General features: G+C 46.1%; 3 protein-coding genes across 3 annotated transcripts; 1 reads left to right on the top strand and 2 right to left on the bottom strand.

Annotated features, from left to right (window-relative positions):
* Positions 1-359: 359 nt before the first annotated feature.
* Positions 360-1004, bottom strand: E1B28_002521 (uncharacterized protein). Its single transcript, XM_043159445.1, has 3 exons — positions 962-1004; positions 855-911; positions 360-799 (listed from the first exon to the last, which is right to left on the bottom strand). Exons 1-3 carry the CDS (start codon positions 986-988, stop codon positions 650-652), a joined length of 234 nt encoding a protein of 77 aa, XP_043003046.1. The 5' UTR covers positions 989-1004; the 3' UTR covers positions 360-649.
* A 74-nt stretch (positions 1005-1078) lies between these two features.
* Positions 1079-2735, bottom strand: E1B28_002520 (uncharacterized protein). Its single transcript, XM_043159444.1, has 2 exons — positions 1341-2735; positions 1079-1281 (listed from the first exon to the last, which is right to left on the bottom strand). Exons 1-2 carry the CDS (start codon positions 1899-1901, stop codon positions 1153-1155), a joined length of 690 nt encoding a protein of 229 aa, XP_043003045.1. The 5' UTR covers positions 1902-2735; the 3' UTR covers positions 1079-1152.
* Positions 2736-13994: 11259 nt separating this feature from the next.
* On the top strand, positions 13995-18415 carry E1B28_002519 (uncharacterized protein). Its single transcript, XM_043159443.1, has 27 exons — positions 13995-14089; positions 14140-14348; positions 14670-14864; positions 14919-14972; positions 15040-15072; positions 15128-15243; positions 15294-15354; positions 15405-15443; positions 15494-15606; positions 15666-15687; positions 15735-15769; positions 15819-15849; positions 15904-15968; positions 16031-16068; positions 16121-16165; positions 16218-16559; positions 16614-16703; positions 16757-16985; positions 17038-17122; positions 17190-17200; positions 17251-17366; positions 17426-17546; positions 17604-17606; positions 17667-17743; positions 17802-17931; positions 17981-18006; positions 18059-18415. The coding sequence occupies exons 2-27, from the start codon at positions 14344-14346 to the stop codon at positions 18257-18259; spliced, it is 2283 nt and encodes a 760-aa protein (XP_043003044.1). The 5' UTR covers positions 13995-14089; positions 14140-14343; the 3' UTR covers positions 18260-18415.
* The last annotated feature ends 1431 nt before the right edge of the window (positions 18416-19846 follow it).

The raw sequence follows: 19846 nt of genomic DNA, 5'->3' as shown, positions 1-19846 counted from the left end.
AGCTATGTGTAGTTGGTATTTCATGCTACTTCTGTGGCTACATCCAGTTCTGTCGGATGGGATTACACCACGTTAAAGACCTTAGGCCCCCTTCGTGTGAACGGCTTAACGTTAGGTTAGGTTAGGTTAGCCTCGTTTCCCGCGCCAAATCGCGCCAAGTCATGTAGTGTAGAGTCTTACAATAAGCTGTCACTCTTTGTCACGCTGCTCGAACCCGCCGCGTTGTCGCGTCCGAGTCTTGCCTCATATCCGATATTCCTTTGATTCTACACATTCTTTACCAACATGGAACACCGAGTTTTTTCCGCTTCTCTTCTTTTGCCTGCTGCCGTTCCTCCCGCGACACTGGAATATGAGGAGTATGCCGAGGTTGAAGGCATAAACGGGTCATTTTGCGATGGCAGATGCAGCAAACGGTGTCGCACGCGGCGAGTGTGATGAAGTGTTACAAGTGTTACAATATGTGACATAACGAGGCTAACCTAACCTAACCTAACGTTAAGCCGTTCACACGAAGGGGGCCTTATACTAATAGGATTATTGCAGTCTCCTAGTCTCCCGGCTGGGCCGGCTCTGCTGGGTATCTTGTTCTGAAGTGTTCCGTTCATTTATCATAAGAGTGCATTGATGAGTGGGAGCTACAGCATGTTCAGTGTTCGCCACTTGTCGCCGCGTATCGGTCTTCTAAATCTTCTTGACCGCCATGCCCACCCTCAAAGTCTCTTTCTTTCGAAAACTCTTCCTCACCCTCCCCTTTCTTTGCGAGCTGGTCACGTAGAGAGGCAAGTTGTGCTTGTTCCTGAACATCATACATCACAGCTGAACGATTGAACCTAAATCGCTGAATAACCGACCTTCTCATTGGCGTATCGTGCTTCGTCTCCTTGTTCTTTAGTCTTCCATGAACCGTCCTAATCTTGGGTTGGGAAGGATCGTGTTCCGCTAAAATAGAGGAACTTACTCGTGCAGTTGCGCCTGTTGAGGACATGACGAATGTAAGAAGCAAAGAACCCAGCAGGATTCAGACGTCATGGGCTTATCAAACCTTCCCACAGTCTTGGTCCATTCAGGTAACTTTCAGGTAGTAACTTACGAAGTACAACAGTAAGTTACAGTATCACTTCTCTTCAAGAGATTCGTACATTCACTAAGCTATGCAGACTTCTTGGCAGCAGCTTCCCCCTTCAGTTTCGCGACAACGTTTTTCACGAGGGGACTGTCCTTCACCCACTCCCGGTACTTCTTAGCATCTCGGTAAATGGAGAGTGTTTGCTCCTGACTCTGGAAACAATTCGTTGGCCTCGGTACGTACGGTCTACGGTCATCCTTTAGTTACTCACTCTGACTCCACTATTTGGACCAGCGCGGATAACATATTCCCAAGAGAAGTACATGGATTCTGCAGCGGGATGGTTGGCATATCGTGAGGCCTCGAACTGCTCATAGGCCATTTCAAGCGCGATTCCGGCCTTCTCCCCAGTAACTTCGCTAAACTGTGTGGCAATGTCGCGAATAGAAAGGAATTCGGTGACGAGTTTGATCGCTTTGCCTTGGAGGATGATAGATGAAGGTCTCGCTGAATAAAGTAAACAATGCGACTCGCCTGTCCATTCTTTTGGCTCTCTGAAAGCCGGAACTACCCACGCGCCTAGGTCTGAGACGGAGAAGGCGAAAATAGGAATATCAGGCATGAACGCGATTGTCCATGTGAAGCCCTTTTCTTCATCGTAACTTGGTGCGAAGAAACTCGTCCAAAAGTTTTCGTAATACATGGGAATGTATACGAAGGTGTAGGGAATCCCGGATTCGATTACTCTATCCTCTATCTCGGCCTTGGACGTCCAACTAATGGCCTTACATTCTCCCTCTCGTCCTTCAACGGTGCTGAAAACGATGTACATCACTCCAGCAGTCTTGGCGGCATCGACGATATTCCTTCCGTGAAGCTGTTCCTTCTTATAGCCGTGCTCGTAGAACTGGGTCAAGCCGAATACTCCCCACGCACCGGTAAAGGCAGAGGTTACTTCGTCGAGGTTATCAAGTTCGGCCTTGACGACTTCCACGCCCTTGGCAGCCAAATCCTTTGCAGCGGGAGATCCAGGGTTACGGGTCAGACCACGAACGGTGAAATTGTGTGGTTCCTTCAAGAGAAAGTCGACCACGGAATTGCCCTGTCTAGGAAAAATTCAGCATCCAAGGATTGAACTGCGATGTACAGTATGGGGCTTGGATCTCACTGGCCGGTAGCCCCAACTACAACAATTAATCTGGACATGAAAGATGGAGACAAGTGTGCGGAAAACGGGAACTTGGATGATCAACGGAATAACTTTCCAGGAATTCACCATTTAAACGAGGGTCATGAGACTGCCCAAATCAAACATGCAGGGTTCATGGCAGATTTCATTAGCTTGAAGGTGCGGCAGGATAAAGCAGACTGCTTGTAAAAATGAATGCGAGGCTATTGGTCGGAAGTCTGACGGGTATCGGTAGCGTAGAGAAGAAGTCCCGTTTGTAGGTAAGAAGAAGTAAACGAAGAGCGACGCCGCAGAAGTCAATTGATGTAAGGAGATTTCGGAGATGCAGTCTGTTGATGGAAAATGAGGAGGCTCGAAAATGCGAATCAGCTCGGAATTGTTGGAGAAGGCTCGGGAGGAGAAGGCTCGAAAATATCGCTCAGCTCAGTGGGGCTCAGAGTGGGAGGGGAAGAAAGGAATTGAATTTTTCGGTACAACGTTGACAGATTTTATGTATCGTACTAAAGCCGTGCGTGTGAATAAAAGAAGAGTAATAAAAAAAACTTATATGGCTAATCTACTTCTTTCCGTGATAAGATAATAGATAGCGAGAATCTAATCAATCGAAATCCAATCCCTATCAATCCTCGTCAACGCTGACTTAGACTACGCTTTGAGGTGGGCTAGGTCTCAACGCGGCGCTTGGCTATTTAACCACAAGTTGGGCTAGGACTCGCAGGAGCGGACGGAAAGAGGATGAAGGAAAAGGAAAACGAACGAAGAGAATCTCACCATATTTAAGAATTTGAAAGGTACGACAGTAAGCGTGAACACGCCGTAAGAAAATTGTATCTGCGTTCGAAATAAAGATAAGTACGACTTCTTTTAGTTAGGAAGATCAAGATAAAGAGAATTGTCAAGAAATTAGGATCAAAGCAGAGACTCATCGTTAAGCGGAATCCACGAGGAGGCCAGGGATCACTACCACAGTGGCGCAAATTTTAGAGTTCGTCCTCGGACTCTCCGAGAGTGGCTATCAATTCCATCTCCTCAGTCAACGAGCGTGGTGGAAAACGCAGGTAATACTCGGCGAGTACAATCCCATCAGCGAACCACTTGTTAGTCTGCTTCTCTACCAGATCCCACAACTCTTTCGGTTCAAGATTCCTCCAACGGTCTCGCATATCGGGTTCGTTATAAATGACTTCAGCAGCGTCTTTGAACATAGCAGCTGCGCCATAACGGCAAACTTCGATTCCGGACGGTAAGTGGAAAAGACAGTCCTCGAGGATGTCAAATTCGGAACATAGAGAGGTGAAAGAGGCTTTGTTCATAGTAGGAGTTTGGTAATAGACGTAACGGAGAGGGATGGACTTGATTCGGATGTAGTCGACAATTTCGGACCATGTAAGATAACAGTCACGGCGATAAATGGTTTTCGTTACTGGAAGGAAAGGAGAATCTGTATCGAAAAGGTTTGATTTAGCCTGTAGATCACGATAATTATACGGAAAAGAAAAAGGAAGCTTAGCGTCGCCATGATAAGGAAATCCAACGAAATCTGGATAGCTCCCGCTCTCGCACCAAGATATGAGGTTTTGTTCTGTATAAGAAAGACCGTCAGCAAATTCATTGAGCGGACAGCAATCGGCATCATAAGTAAAATGATTGAGTCCGAGAAATTTAACGGAATAAATTGGTTTCAATTCGAAAGGACCGGGAATCGGAAAGTGAACGGCGAATTGGTCGAGAGAAGAATATTCGGGTCGCATCAAAGATGCTAAGTTTCGAGATAAGAAGGAATAATCGCAAAGAGGAGGAAGGCCAAATGAATCAGTCGGAAGGGAGACCCTAGGTGACGGTCTAGCCGGACAGGTGGTAAAAGCATGGGGAATGCGAAAGTTGCAAAGATAACAAGGGACTGAGGGAGTCATGATAATAAAAAGGGGAAAGAAACGTTCATCAAGAAGTCAATCGAAAGCTTAAAAGGTAAAGTTAACAGTGAATAAAATGACGTTGCGTTCAGGGGAAAGAACAGAGGGAATAGAGAGGGAAAGAAGTCGGGGCAACGAGGCTAGCTTCGCGAAGCATGGAAATTGCAACGGAATTCGAGAATTGCTCGATATTGGCGTAAATCGGTAGCACTTGATGAGGTCCGGGAAGAGCGGTCCTCAGTGTCTGATTCTCGGGTCTAAAGAAAAAAAGTCGTAGCCGCTGAGGATGTACATGTCCTTTTAAAATGGCACCACTCAGCTCTCGTAAAACAAAAGCTCCAGTATCTTTCTTTTCGTGAATAATATATGGACCTGCGTACGTCCATTTGCCTTTTGCTCCCTTAAGTCCGTCGAGATGTGATTCCCTCAACCATACGTACATTCCCGGCTGGTAGTCGTGGAAGTCGAAGATGGATCCGCGCGTTCTATGCATGAGGTCAATTGATTTCTGTCTGGTACGTACGATTTCTCGATTCGCTTCTTCCCAGCTCGGACTTCTTCTCTTCAACTGCAAGATCCGAATGGCTAATAGGTCTTCGTGAGTACGGATGCGATCCCAATCCAGTGTTTGCCACGTAGATTCAGCCATGTCGAATGAAAATACTGGATGAATACCGTATAGGAGATAGTACGGCGAGTACCCGGTAGCTCTTGATACGGTTACTCGAGATGCGAATAAGGCGGCAGAGAGGAACGTAGGCCAAAGTCCTTTTGCATCACCAGAACACTTGAAGATCGCTTCGAGAAGGGGCTGATGGGCTCGTTCGATCGGAGCATTTCCTTCCGGATGGTACGCTGTAGACACTATGACAGTACAATTGTATTGAGATCGTAGTAACTGTTCGACTTCACCTTTAAACTCGCTCCCCCCGTCTATTGTGAATTGAGGAACGCAACCGAACCGGCATATGATATCTTCATAAATGAACCTTGCGACTGCTTTTGCCTTGAGTTCTTTGAGTGCTCGGGCTTCGTACCATAAAATCGTCGGTTCGATAGCTTGTACAATGTAATTCATGCCGCCCTTGCCTGCAGGCATGTGTATACAGTCGAGATTGAAGTGTCGAAGGAGCGGGGCTTGCCAAGAGACGTTGTAAGGAATGAGAGGGAGGTCCCGGATGAGGCGTTGGCACTCGATACAGGAACGAACGAAATACGAGACAGAATCGAACATATTCGGCCAATAAAAACGTTCAGTAAGAAGTTTAAAAGTAGCATCCCTACCTTTGTGACCAACATGATTGTGGGCTTCAGCTATAAGCTCGTCGCGACGCTTGGGTTCTTCAACAACTAATCGAGGAGGTCGATCCGAGTTTCTTGTCTTCTTGTTGTGCCATAATCGATTGTCATGAAGGAAAAACCTACGAGCAGTCTTCTGAAATTTCAAACGAGACTTAGCGGAAACGCACCTTTCGGGTATAGTGCCGTTAAGAAGAAATTGGCGTATTTCTCTCCAGAATACAGCGCCATCTTGATCAACTGTTCCGTACTTGTGACCAACGTGAGTAGTAAGTGTAGGTAAGTTCTCGACGTAATGTTCGTAGACGTAGAACTCAAAATCGACTTGTTCATTACCTAGAAGAAATTGATCAGTAACTGCATAAGAAGAAGTACGAATTTTGAAGTCCGGAAAGGAACGTAGCTCATAAGGCGAGTATGAGATTGAAACTTGTGCAAAAACCGTAGAAGAACAGTACATGTCCTCAAGAATCATATCTTCAATGGTGAGGGATGAAGAAATAGTCGACGTAGGAAGAGTGGAAAAAGATAATTGAGAAGAGAGGGAAGAATATCGCAGATACAACGATTCAAGAAGATACTTAGCAGGTAGAATATCTTGCTCAACGGTCAAATGAGCGTCAAGAAAGCTCTCGATAAAAGCGTCGATGGATTCTGGAGTTTCTGTCTTGTCCTGGTCTTCGGGATGAGGTGGACGTCTTGAGAGAGCGTCTTCGAGCTTGTGTGAATCGGCAGTTACATGATGTAGCTCAAAATCGAATAATTTGATCCATGTAATCCATCGAAGAAGTGGGGCATTAGGAACATCATCAGGTTGGCGAAACATGTAAACGAGGGACTTAGCGTCATGGTCCAATCGAAAAAATACACCCCATAGTCGATAGCGAAGTTCTTTGAGGGCTCGAAAGATTCCATAGACTTCTGTCTTCGGTTGCCCGTAGTTTTGTTCGCGTTCATTGAATGTACAAGAGCCGTAGATGGCGGGATGCTTCTTTCCGTCACGAATCTGATAAACCGCCCATCCAGCACCTTTCCACGACGAATCAATACCAACCACAATAAGACCTTCGTCGTTTTTGCGATTGCGGCGGGGAACTTTGAGAGCTGCTTCGTAGTCAATCTTGATAAGGACGGGTGCATTCGTGATACGTTCAATTAAAATATCCATTGCCTGTTCAGCTTCGTCAGTAAAAAGAAAAGGATCATCGAGACCGTCGGATTTATGAAGAAGAATGGTAAGAGGCTTAGCGATCATGGCGTATCCCTTAATCCAACGTCTGCCAACTCCTGCAACTCCTAGGAATTGCCGAACTTCCGTTACGCTCTCGGGTCTTCGCCAATTGATGATCTTCTTGACTAGATTTGGCTTGATGATCCATCCTTCGAGAGAAACGATTGAACCAACAATCTCCAACTTGAAAGCGGCTAGGACGACTTTCGTTCCCGAAGCCGTAATTCCAGCGTTGATGAGTGCGCCTAGAAGTAAGGATAGATTAGTAGCATATTCAAATACAAACCGTCTTATCCGAGAGTTGTCCGGAATTGACTCGTCATTATATCTCGATTGAGGACCTTTAAGAGTACAGTCATCTAGATAATTTTTAGCGATATCACTGACGGTTGCGAGAGAATGTTCAACGCATCTTTGAAACTCCTGTACCGAATTGGTAAAGCCTTGAACGAGAGTACATTGCTGTTTGGCTCCGGCTGGCGACGTAAAAGCTTGAAGCGGGCGAAACTTGACATTGACTATGCGGGCGTCGAATCCAGAATAAAGATCGAATAAACCGTAGAGGGAATATCCGAGGTGATCTTCGGCAAATTCGTGAACATTAGGGGGAAGTGAGGCATCCTGTATGGTAACGGAGTTCAGCTTCTGTAAATCAATGACGAGACGCAAACCGTTCTTCTTCTTGACTGCAAACAGCGGCGAACGATAACTTGAAGTAGTCGGCTCGAATCTTCCTGCTTTTTCTTGAGCCAAAACTTCACGGCGGACTTCATCTCGGATAGCGACAGGGATAGGAATTGGAGGTAATTGCCATGGCGTGTGTTCGATGGTAGGTATTTCGTAGTCAGGGTAATAATCTCTAGAAAAGAAACCTTTTTCTTGAAATTCGAAGGCAAACGCACCTTCCTTTTTGAGTACAACCCAAGCTATCAGATCGAGTTCCTGTTTTGAGAGTATGTTAGATTCTATCTTCGATAACATCATTTCCAACCGTTCCCGAGTTACTCTTGAACCAAAGTTTGAGGTTTCCCAAGGTGGCGGATGAATCGGTAAATCGAGAGGTTCCGGAGGCGGTATTGGTTTAAATTCTTGAGCAGCCGGATTAGGAAAATAAGTCGGTACTGGGCGATGTTTTCGATCCACAGTCTTGTACTTTTTGGCGGGAGGAGGTATAACTTTACCTGTATAAGAATCAAAGCAGTCTATTAGCGCACGTCTAGCCCAAGGAGATGAATCGTAGGTATCAACAGGAATCGAAAAATCAGTCATAGCATTAATAGAATGGTAGAGTAAAGAATCATATTGAGAGGGAAGAGGGGCATCAAGAAGAAAATCGAAGTCAGAATACTCAGCGTTTCCCAATAACGCTTCCATTGATCTTCCTACAACAGCCGGAGTCGCATGGAAGATCTGTTTGTGCGGCTCCATCTTCAGAAATCCGAATCGTTGTCACTATAGTCTTCAATTCTTGTTGCTTGAGACGAGTGGCGAGGACATCCGATAGTGGTTTTGTTGCGAGAATCATTGGCCTGGGTAAGATTAATGATTAGTGTGGCTCGTTTACCTTCGTCCGGATTCTTCCACAACATCAGATTGACTAAACCGGACTGATGATATTGAATGCGAGCGCAATAAGTTGTCAAGAACGGTTGTCCAAGTATGATATCTTGTTTTTCCATGCGTTGATGAGAAATGAAGATGTGGTGAGGGAATTCGTGTCGTCCGAGTTGCATTGGTACATCAATGACAACTCCTTGAAGTTGCTCGGGACGTCCGTGTATACCTTTGAGGCTCCAATTCATACCTTCGAAGTCAACGGCGAGCGACGCACGATCTGGTAAGTCAACAGAAGCAACATTAAGCTCAGAACCGGTATCAATCATAGCTGAAAAAGTCTGTCCATTGATCTGTATATCCAAAGCTCCCGTAACCATTGCGAAGAATTTCTTCGACGGTTCTTTCATCAATGCTGACGAAGCTCGAGCAACAAATTCCTTTAATTGTCGAGCCTGATTGACTTCGTTTACGTTAACTACCAAGTCTTCAACTCGGTACTTATCGTTACGTTCGTCTCTCTCTGTGAGGCGCATATTAATCATGTCGTCAACATGATCAACATCCTCAGCCGAATAGATAGCTTCAAACGAATGAGAATCAATATACTCAGCTGCTTTAACGTTGTATTCTCGGCGAGATTTTGTAGCTTCCGAAAACATCTTCTGTAGGCCAGGACTATTGCCGATTATCTGTACGATGGGAAGCGAGACCATCTGCGACATGAGATGATCAAAAACGGCTTTTGGGTCAGCTTTTTGTTGAATATCGGATGTAAAATGATACGAAGGCTTATCTGTTTTAGGTTCGTTCATCTTGATGTCCTTTTGTTCCTTCGATTTCGAAGGTACTGACTCCTTCCATCCTTCTCTACGGTTTATCGGGTTAGTCGGTGGAGGTATAGCAATAGACTTATCCTTTGGCTTCGGTTGTTGCGGAGGCGGACGTTCGGTTGACGGACCAGGAATGCCAGGACCTCGAAGAGGTTTAACCGGTTCAGCGCGTTCCTTTCCTTTCGATGTAGGTTGTTCGGGTCTAGCCATAGGGTCGTATCGAATAGTCGTATCCTTTCCAGACCTGGTAGCGGGATTAGCGTCATGTTCGAGAGTCGAAGAAGCAAAAACCGGATTATCAAAAGCGGGACGTCCGCCAATGTAGAGATCAAGAGTGCTAGTTCGGGACGTTGACTGGTGTGGTGGTACGTCTCGTTGGAATCTAACCTGTCGTTGTTTGTCAGTGACTGAAGGAGAAGAATCGGACTTAGCGATAGATGGGTGTTCCCTAATAAAAGCGGCTACGCCTCCGTGTTGAGTTCTTGCAACCTTCGGTAAGTCTTTGCCGTTGTCGAGGATGTACTTGAGTTGAGATTCATCCCATTTGACCAAACCTTCGGATATTAACGCTTTCGTCTCTGGACAATGTGAAGGATGAAGCTTGTGATCGAGTTGAGGTCCTTCCTTTCCGCATATAAAACATCGCTTTGTATCGTAGATATTCGAATTCGGCCATCTATTAGAATCGGAAGACGGGTTTTGAGGTACGGGATTATTAGGAGTAGAAGATAGGAACGACAACACCTGTGCTTGGCTCAACTTTAAAGCCTCCATTTGCGCAGCAAGATCGTCTATTGAGGCGGCTGGTACGCCTTGTCCAGTCGTTCTAGTACCTGTCTTCGATGTATCAGTAGTAGGTTTAACTTTACGCTCACCTTCGTCGTCGAAACGAATGCGATTCGGATCGGGATCTGAATTCGCCTTCCATGGGTCATAGAAGAGACTCTTCGGGTCAAATCGAGTATACAAAATGTCGAGTACATCGTCAATACTCGGCGCATTCTCTCGAGTCTTCTGGTCATCCTTAAGTTGCGTTTCTAACCATTGCCGTTGAGCCTGAGGAAGACCTGCAATAAAATAATAACGGGAATCGGCATCAGTGATCGTAGAATTACAAAGAAGAACACCGCTAAGTCTCTCGAACGCTTGATAGTAATGTTCAATGGACGTTCGGGTGACAAACGGAGACTTTGCATTTTGTTTCTTGCAAAAGTTTTGAAGATCTAAAATAGTGACCGCAGGAGCGAGGTCAGATGAACCGTAGAGTCGAAGCAGAACTTTCTTGGCCCTCTCCCAAGTCTTGTCGAGAAGGTCTATATTAAAAGCGGAATTATACCGGATAGTGTCTTGAACTGTGATGGAAGAATAAAAATAAATTTGATCTACGGCCTCGTTTTCCTTAAGTCCGGCTCCGTCGCACATGCGTTTCAACGTCTCGAGGAACACGGTAGCACGTGTACCGGAGAAGTACGGAGCATTGGTAGCGCCAGGCGTTGGCATCGGACTGATAAGCTGTACCTGAGAGCCTAGACTGGTGTCACGGGACATCGGATTTTCGGAATCGGATTCGGGATTCCACGGGTTTTGGCGGTGTTGTGAAGTAGACATGATGAGGAAGTGTGTTCGTCAGAAAACGCGGAAAACCAAGTCCCTCGCGGTGGGCTCCACTGCGGCAGGATAAAGCAGACTGCTTGTAAAAATGAATGCGAGGCTATTGGTCGGAAGTCTGACGGGTATCGGTAGCGTAGAGAAGAAGTCCCGTTTGTAGGTAAGAAGAAGTAAACGAAGAGCGACGCCGCAGAAGTCAATTGATGTAAGGAGATTTCGGAGATGCAGTCTGTTGATGGAAAATGAGGAGGCTCGAAAATGCGAATCAGCTCGGAATTGTTGGAGAAGGCTCGGGAGGAGAAGGCTCGAAAATATCGCTCAGCTCAGTGGGGCTCAGAGTGGGAGGGGAAGAAAGGAATTGAATTTTTCGGTACAACGTTGACAGATTTTATGTATCGTACTAAAGCCGTGCGTGTGAATAAAAGAAGAGTAATAAAAAAAACTTATATGGCTAATCTACTTCTTTCCGTGATAAGATAATAGATAGCGAGAATCTAATCAATCGAAATCCAATCCCTATCAATCCTCGTCAACGCTGACTTAGACTACGCTTTGAGGTGGGCTAGGTCTCAACGCGGCGCTTGGCTATTTAACCACAAGTTGGGCTAGGACTCGCAGGAGCGGACGGAAAGAGGATGAAGGAAAAGGAAAACGAACGAAGAGAATCTCACCATATTTAAGAATTTGAAAGGTACGACAGTAAGCGTGAACACGCCGTAAGAAAATTGTATCTGCGTTCGAAATAAAGATAAGTACGACTTCTTTTAGTTAGGAAGATCAAGATAAAGAGAATTGTCAAGAAATTAGGATCAAAGCAGAGACTCATCGTTAAGCGGAATCCACGAGGAGGCCAGGGATCACTACCACAAAGGTCTCCCAGGACTGCCAATGCACCTGGTTGGCAGGAGTACATTCATATCTTTTGCCCTCTGGGTACTGTGTAATCACCACTTGTAGCGCTGGATAGCTTTGGCAGGCTTTTCGAGGACGGTTGGTAGGCGCTATTTGTACCACTCAAAAACAACGAAATTCACCTTCATTTAATTTTTTTTTCTAGTTTTTTTTCTAGTTATTCTTTGTGCAGAATATCTAGATGAGGCTTGAGATGTTCACGGTTCCGAGCGTCATAGGTTTGTCCACCTGGATAGCCACCCTTAATTGGTATGAATCGAATCCTACGCGGGAAGGCTAACATAACTGAGTTATCTGAAACCTCCAAAGACAGGGCCGAACTTGAGCTCATGAGCCTGATTAGTACTCGGGCACAAATCGCTACCTTCTGCTATAACTCTCATTTGCAACTGACAACTGACCCTGAACTTCATACACAATTCTGCCTGGTTATCCCGTTCCGTGCGGGAGCTAATTGAATCTCGCGCTTCTATAAAGACCTTGTCTGCAAGTCTTCGCCACCTTCTTCCATACTCCCTTCATTCACGCCGATTCACTTTTGCGCCAGCTGAGGATGTCTGGGATTACGGAGGCAAATTGGGCTGCTGCTGCGTCTCTCGGGCTGGATAACGAGACCACATCCACTCTCGCCACGGCGTTGGGTTTGATTCATATCTTACAAGTCTACACTTCATGCATGGTAGGTGTTTTTGTGATCCATCGTCTGTGTCGTCACTCCTATGATATATGATATTAGATTACGCTGGCAGTTTGGGACTGGCTTACGTGCTTGAAAAGTGAATATTTCTATATCTTCTTGGCCTGGCCAGAGAATCTGACACCCCTACCTTCTTTTAGCGGAGTGGACATACATCTGGAAGCGGGAACGGAGCTCGATCAAGTTTTTATATCCGCGGACCCGCTATTACGGTCTTTTAGCCTTCGCTCTCAACCTCTGGTTATTCAACGGCAACTTTACTGTGGAACGATGCAGAACCCTGTGCGTCGTTATTCTTTCTTCCACCCGAAAATCAATCTGAGCATGTTCAGTCACTACCTCATTGCCTCCACTTGCATGTAGGTGACCCTGGGATCAGGTATCCGCATATTCGCTACTCTGTCAGACATATGTGACTTTCGAATTTGCATCCAGAGGCAATATTGGCTGTTAGAACTTATGCCTTTCTTGGAAGAAGCATGACCCTTGGAGGGGTTCTTGCCGCACTGCTGTTGGGCGAGACGTGCTTTCTGCTCTACGTCTCCATTGCGGGTGTACATCAGAACCCTCAAGTTTTTCCCAATTCTCCTTGTACGGCATCCGATGTTCCAGGAAGACATATAGTTTCAGGTTTCTGGCTCGCGCCTGTTGCTTTCGATTTAATCTGCACCTTTATGACCGTGTATAAGGCGCGCCACACTTGGCTCTCTAACTGACTCTGACTGACATGAGGTCGACGTTATTCAGGCTTTCCGGTTGCAAACGGCGGGATTTGAGAGTCCCATTGTCAAGATTTTCTTGCGAGAAGGTCTCCTTTACTTCCTCGTGGGTTATTCTTGGGCCAATTCCGAATAAATATGCTCAATTTTCCGCAGGCCGTTTCTTTTGTCAATGTCTTGAATGTATGTGGTTCTTGTTTTTGAGGAATACCCACCATTAACACCCTTTAAGGCAGCGTTCATGTTCCAGAGGTTCGTCTCTACAGGTCATTTTCCTGCCGCCACATTCCCTGATCTTTCCCGTCACCAGTAACGCCAACATTCAGAATATCAATTGTGCGCAGAACTGTTGTCCCTCAGTTAGGTATCAACTGATCGGTTTCTTAGCTTTCCTTGCCCTAGTACTCTCTCAGGTCCTCTGTTGTCGTTTGGTGCTAGTCCTCAGGGAGTCGGGAAGCGGGTTCGCGAACAACTTCTCCAATCACTCTGACAACCATGCCGCATTCCGACTCAATGCAGCGCGTGGAACACAGTCTGGCATCAGCATTCTGTTCAACAGGATTAGGAATGATGGGTCGTACATCGGCGAGGACGTGTATGGTGGTGTCAAAGTCCAGGTATGTCCGAATCTTAGTCCTATGTGTAGACGCGTTCACGACTGACACGCCCGGCGCGCATAGGTTGACGTTGAACGCGACACTGATCGCGCGAGGAGGAACACGTTTTAATGTTAACAGCTCTTCTATATCTGGGCTGCATAAAATCATTCGCCATTCCATTCCATTTTGCTAGCAGATGATTTTGTTGAATTGTTCAACGTTACATGAGTTTTGACAGAGTTAGGTACTCGACGAAAAAACGGATAGATTAACCGAACCGTATAGTATCATGGTTCTTCGTCGGATTGGGTTTGAGCTTGAGAAATCGACGAGAGTTTGTGAACAATCATCTTTGGGCGCGACACAGCCACGCGACTGAGGTTCCCAAGTGACCGTAATTTCCGACTGGCTATACTCACAACCGGCGAATTCAATCTGCTCTTAAATTCGAAGCAGCGAGGCTCTGGTAAGAATCAAAATCCCGATATCCCCGTCAAGCTGCTTACAGTACTCGAGTATATTGCAAACTTGCCAAGTCCTTCGATCCTCCTCCATCGAAGCATTTTCAAGCTTCAAGAGTGTTCCGCGTGGAGATACACGTCTCATGCTCCATTCTCTGCAATATAGTGTACAGATTTAGCTAATCGTCAAGTGTGAAGGAGGAAGATACATGTGGATATCGGTGACGTCTGGCTCAGACGACGCAGCTTAGAGTCTAAAATGAGGTTCGTCAATGGATTCTCTTTGCCAGCACATAGATGCCGAGCCATGTGTTTCATGCCCTCCCATGCGACAATCCTCAATGTCTTTGAGCATATCCATCCAAAGAAGGCTTGACCTTATGGCATGCACGATGTGATTATCCGCAGGTTGCGATGGGCTTGGGTCCGTTCTCTTCACTTCCCTAGGTTGAACACACTCGCCTTTGTATAAAAGGAGCTCTGGCCGGTTCGATGCTATCAGTGTTTCCCTGCGGTTTTCTTTCTTCCCGTTATGTTCCCTCTGATTTTGCTGGGCGTAGTGCTCAGTTGTATCTCTTTCGCTAGTTCACTCGGCACATCTTGTTCGAGCCCTATAGGGTCCGGCACTGCTGCACCTGGAGATCCATACTGGTTGCAGAACATCAAACACCAAGGGACATCTGCCTTCAATGCAAACCCTAGTGGTTATCAAGTTTTTAGAAACGTCAAGGATTTTGGAGCCAAAGGTGACGGTGTGACGGATGATACTGTTGCTATCAAGTCGGTTCCCATCTATTAACGCGACTTTCCTTCACTCATCACCCTCCTTCGTAGCAATGCGATATCGTCAGGAAGTCGTTGCGGGGGAGGACACTGCGCTTCTTCCACGTAAGCGCTTCGTGCACTTTGTTTACTCCAGACGTAATATTGCTGACGCTCTCTCTATCTCCCTTAGCCTTACTCCCGCCGTGGTATTCTTTCCAAAGGGGTAGGTACAATCCGTCGACCATCTTACAAGAGTTCTCTCTCACTTTTCTTTTCAGAACCTATCTTGTCTCGACTCCGATTACCCCTTATTACTATACACAACTTGTCGGAGACGCGAAGTCGCCACCCACGCTGCTAGCATCCGCGAGTTTCGATGGCATGGCAGTGATAGGCAAGTTGCTATGTCCAGAATGTTGTTGCTTCTACTGATATCCATGACAGATGCGGACCCTTATATTCCTGGTGGTGGTGGTGCACAATGGTTTACTAACCAGAACAACTTGTAAGTCTGAGCGGAACCTCGAATCCCAAGTAACTTACCACAGAATGTAGCTTTCGTACTGTCCGCAACTTCGTGATAGACGTCAGACGGTGAGAAAGTCTTCTCTCATTTGGAAAGCTCTTTCTGATCTTTGGGATAGTGTTCCTGCTACGAAGTCGCAAGGCACAGGAATTCATTGGCAAGTGGCACAAGCTACAAGCTTGTATAACATTGTTTTCCAGATGTCCACCGACGCAAATACTGCCCATCAAGGTATGTCCCGAATGTCCAGTTTCCTTGCCTCGGATATCCTCAGACCTGTTGGTTTTCAGGTATCTGGATGGAAAACGGAAGGTAAAAGGTAGAAAAATTGGGATGAGTCATTTCTGACCAATTTATAGCGGAGGTTTCATGGCAGACCTTGTCTTCAATGGTGGTAAGTGATCAGGGTACTTACCGTAATGTTTTTTCTCACGTTTTCAAAGGCAAATTTGGAATGTGGGTTGGCAATCAACAGTAAGGGCTCTCCACTTGAGTTTCTTCCTACGTCTATTCTTACCTCCGCGTAAGGTTCACGGTTCGCAACGTCACGGTCAACAACGCTAACACCGGTGTCTTCATGAATTGGAACTGGGGTAAGGTTTAGCATATCAATATATGGAAGGCAAGTCTCAATCGAGGTATCTCGACTGTTTAGGCTGGACATTCCAAGGCATAACTATCAACAACTGTCAGGTACGTGGCCTGCATCTCAGATGAGCCCTCGTTAACGTAACGGGACCAATAGGTGGGCTTTGACGTCCAGACTGGCGGAACGACCGAAGCTTCACAGGTGGGCTGACATTGCGAAACTTTGATTCTGTCATTTGACACCGGTTGTTCAGACTGCTGGCGCGGAGGCCATCATTGACGCTGTCGTCACGAACACTCCGATCTTTGTTCGTACAACGCAGCCGAGTAACGGTAGACTGGCTGGTTCGATTGTTCTAAACAACGCCCGGCTAAACAATGTTCCTACCGCGGTTGGAGTTGTGGGCGGGGGGGTGGTGCTTTCCGGAGGAACGACCACGATAAATTCCTGGGGACAAGGAAACATCTATTCGGGCTCCAACGGTTCCCCCACATTTACCCAAAGCAATATTCCGGCACCCAGTAAACCCTCAGTACTACTCGACGGAGCGGGACGTATCTTTGGAAAGACTCGTCCACAATATGAATCTTATGCGGTACATGTTTCCTTTCGTCATCCGAAATCCTAACTCAACCAATTACTCGAATAGGTTTCTCAATTTGTGAGCGTTAAAGATAATGGAGCCAAAGGAGATGGAAGAACGGACGATACTGCTGCATTACAAGCCATTTTCAATAAGGTTTTATTCACCTCCATTTTCAACCCGAACGTAAAACTCAATGCCGTTGGCAGTTTTCTGGCTGCAAGATAATCTTCTTTGACGCTGGAACTTATGTCGTCACTTCTACCCTTACCATACCTGCGGGCACTCAAATGGTCGGAGAAGCTTGGTCGGTCATCTCTGGGCGTGGTTCCGCCTTCCAGGACATCAATAATCCCCAAGTTGTGGTGCGGGTAGGCCAGTCAAATTCGCAAGGAATCGTCGAAATTTCCGATATGTTATTTTCCACGATGGGACCAGGTGACGTGAAGTGACATGTAACCTCATCTCTATCCTGACTACTCTTCCCTAGCTCCTGGTGCTATCGTCGTGGAGTGGAATGTTAAGCAGCCTTCCGGGGTCAACGGTGGAGCTGGAATGTGGGATTCTCATATCAGGTGTGCAAATGATCGCGACCCATAGCAACATAGGAACACATCCTGACTTTTTTCGTCCTCCGAACAGACTTGGGGGAGGTATGATATGATACCTTCTCAATGAAAGTGCTTCATTAAATCTTGTTCAGCTGCTGGTACTAACCTAGAAACGAACTGCCCATCGAGTGGTTCCGGAGGTTTCAATAACTGTTTCGCGGCATACCTTGGTCTGCACCTCACCCCTGCGTCGACTGCTTACCTTGAGGTCGGAATTTATTTTGTCTCGGTGTTGACGTCGACGTTTAACAAAGCTCGGATCCTCAGGGAACCTGGGTTTGGCTTGCTGACCACGACCTCGATGGCAATGGCTCGGGCCAGATTTCAATCTATGGCGGTCGTGGGATCTTGTCTGAATCGGCTGGACCTGTTTGGATGATCGGGACTGGTAAGATACTTTATTTTTCTTCCGTACAGAAACTTAGGTATTGACATTGCGCCACAGCTTGTAGGTTATTCGCTGTCCTCCATGATATCCTCGGATTTTCATACCGTGACTTCTCTACAGCGGAACACTTCACTCTTTATGAGTACCAGCTAGTCAACGCTAGAAATCACTACATGGGATTGATTCAAACGGAAACAGTAGGGACTATGTTTTCTCGAATTCAGGAAGCGTCATTACTGAGCTCACACATTGCAGCCCTACTATCAACCAAACCCCGCGCCCCCTTCACCGTTCCCAATCAATTCTGCATTGAATGACCCAACCAGTTTTGACGGTGGGGCTTGGAGTCTACGCATTATCAGCTCCAGCGACATCCTCATATTCGGTGTGTTCTATGCGATTCATTGCAATTATGTCTCCTAATGATATCACAGGTGCCGGCTTCTATAGCTTCTTCCGGGTGTGTAATATGATTGCGTCTCCATTTTTGACGACTAAAAACATCTGTTTAGAACTATGCGCAAACATGTCTCGACACGATAAGTTGTCAGAATCAGATCGCCACAGTAGACACCGCCTCCAGTAACGTTCATATCTACAGCTTATCGACTGTAGGGACGACCTTCCAGATCAGTCTGAACCAGGGAGGAGTTGTGAACCAGAAGAACAATGCCAATGGATTCGCGCAAACTGTCACACACTGGAGCCCGTAAACACGACCACGGTGTCAACGGTGTTTCACCCCGTTATGTATGGGGACGTTGTCATTAGTGTACTTAGCTTAACTCTGGATTTTCTTCGCTTTGGGCTACAATGTAACATGTACGATGTTTTCTTGCCAACTATATCATTTCAAAATCACAGTGCACTCCAGTATGTATAAAGTATATCATTCGAAGGCAATTTATTAACCTCGTTATTTGACTACTTCCCAGCAAAAGTGACCTGAGTCTGCTCGGTAACCGTAGACTGCTCGCTTCAGTAATTTCTATCGTCTTGTATTGTCTTGTATCCTCAATGGCGCCTCCACCCACGATGTCAATACACTAGGGGTGTTCAAAGTTGACGGAACTTCCAAGTGCCAAAGGCCTGGCACTTTACCTAATGTCACTCCGCCAAAAAGGGAAATCACACGAGGCTGTGCACACACGAATGGATGGCTGATCATTTTGATACAGGGATTTGATTAATTCCGTGAACATGCGTTCCCTGGTGCGCCTGTCGGCTAAGCAAGCGCCCTCGGGTAATGGGCGGTTGTACGTGGCATACATACGGCCGATGATTGAGATTGAAACTCCGACTCTGTTCCGAAGTAAATCCGACGTTATCGATAGGACGTCTCGCACCTTTCCCTAGGAGTCTCGAGCCTCAAACATCTATGTCCAGCCTCCAGGAGCCTGTTTCCGAGGGGTTGAAAAACTCTCATAATGGAATGGTACACAATATATAGTATTCGAGTTGGTAGGAGACTAAGTACAGTGTATTTGAGGATGCAAGGTACTTGAACATGTTGATTCGCCTGTATAGCGACTATCAGTGGAGTTTTAATATCGCTGAACATTCTGACCCTGCCGAGCGTGAAACGCAGAGTTCGCGTGTTCACAGAATTAATCAAATCCCTGTAATATAATATTTTTTTTTCTCTCTTCTTTCCTCATCATACCTCATTCCATAGTTTACGAGTAATATCAGAGAATTTATCTGCTTCATGCAATGACTTGTAGAGGGTTTTGCTCAATTCTGGGAACATGTGATTTTAGGTTCACACTCAGCAAGGACGGATCAAAGCGCTAGCAATAGTGTGCCGCGGCATTCATCAGGAAGCTTGCCCCTCTCCTAGGCGAGGTAGCTATCACACGTTGAAAATTGGTGTGTAATTGATTATATTTACACCAAGTATACTTATCTTGAAGCACTGTATGATTCAATTCCCTTAGAATCAAAGAATTGAAAGGAAAGATATATTGATCAATAATGTCGGCTCACTTCAGTTTGAGGTCAGAGTTTGAAACTCAATCATATGCCACCTATAACTGCCCATTACCCGATAATGGGCGAAGTATACCACTCAAGAGTCAACCTAATATCAGAGCTACGGGAGTAGCACCAACACCAAATCAACCCAAAAACTAGTAAACCTCCGTGTAAAGTCTATCAATAACTCTACACACCAGGAAAGATTGCAAGGGTGGACTGCTTGGCAAAGGTTACGCACAAGATCACAGTCTCAATATCATATGAAGTTCTTATGAAATCAATGTGTAACTGCAAGTGTAAAACACCACAGCTACGGGGACTCT

This window comes from Marasmius oreades, chromosome 10 (assembly GCF_018924745.1).
Source record: "Marasmius oreades isolate 03SP1 chromosome 10, whole genome shotgun sequence".
NCBI classification, from domain to species: domain Eukaryota; kingdom Fungi; phylum Basidiomycota; class Agaricomycetes; order Agaricales; family Marasmiaceae; genus Marasmius; species Marasmius oreades.
Note: the sequence above shows the minus strand (reverse complement) of the source record. Positions and strands in the feature narration are given on the sequence as shown.

Coding starts and splice junctions, on each gene's coding strand:
- E1B28_002521 (XM_043159445.1), bottom strand. CDS start 988: ATGTCCTCAACAGGCGCAACTGCACGA. Junction 912..961: donor CAACAGGCGCAACTGCACGA/GTAAGTTCCTCT, acceptor ACCCAAGATTAG/GACGGTTCATGGAAGACTAA. Junction 800..854: donor CACGATACGCCAATGAGAAG/GTCGGTTATTCA, acceptor TATGATGTTCAG/GAACAAGCACAACTTGCCTC.
- E1B28_002520 (XM_043159444.1), bottom strand. CDS start 1,901: ATGTACATCGTTTTCAGCACCGTTGAAGGACGAGAGGGAGAATGTAAG. Junction 1,282..1,340: donor GTCCAAATAGTGGAGTCAGA/GTGAGTAACTAA, acceptor AATTGTTTCCAG/AGTCAGGAGCAAACACTCTC.
- E1B28_002519 (XM_043159443.1), top strand. Junction 14,865..14,918: donor GATGATACTGTTGCTATCAA/GTCGGTTCCCAT, acceptor CCTCCTTCGTAG/CAATGCGATATCGTCAGGAA. Junction 17,744..17,801: donor GATTGATTCAAACGGAAACA/GTAGGGACTATG, acceptor CACACATTGCAG/CCCTACTATCAACCAAACCC.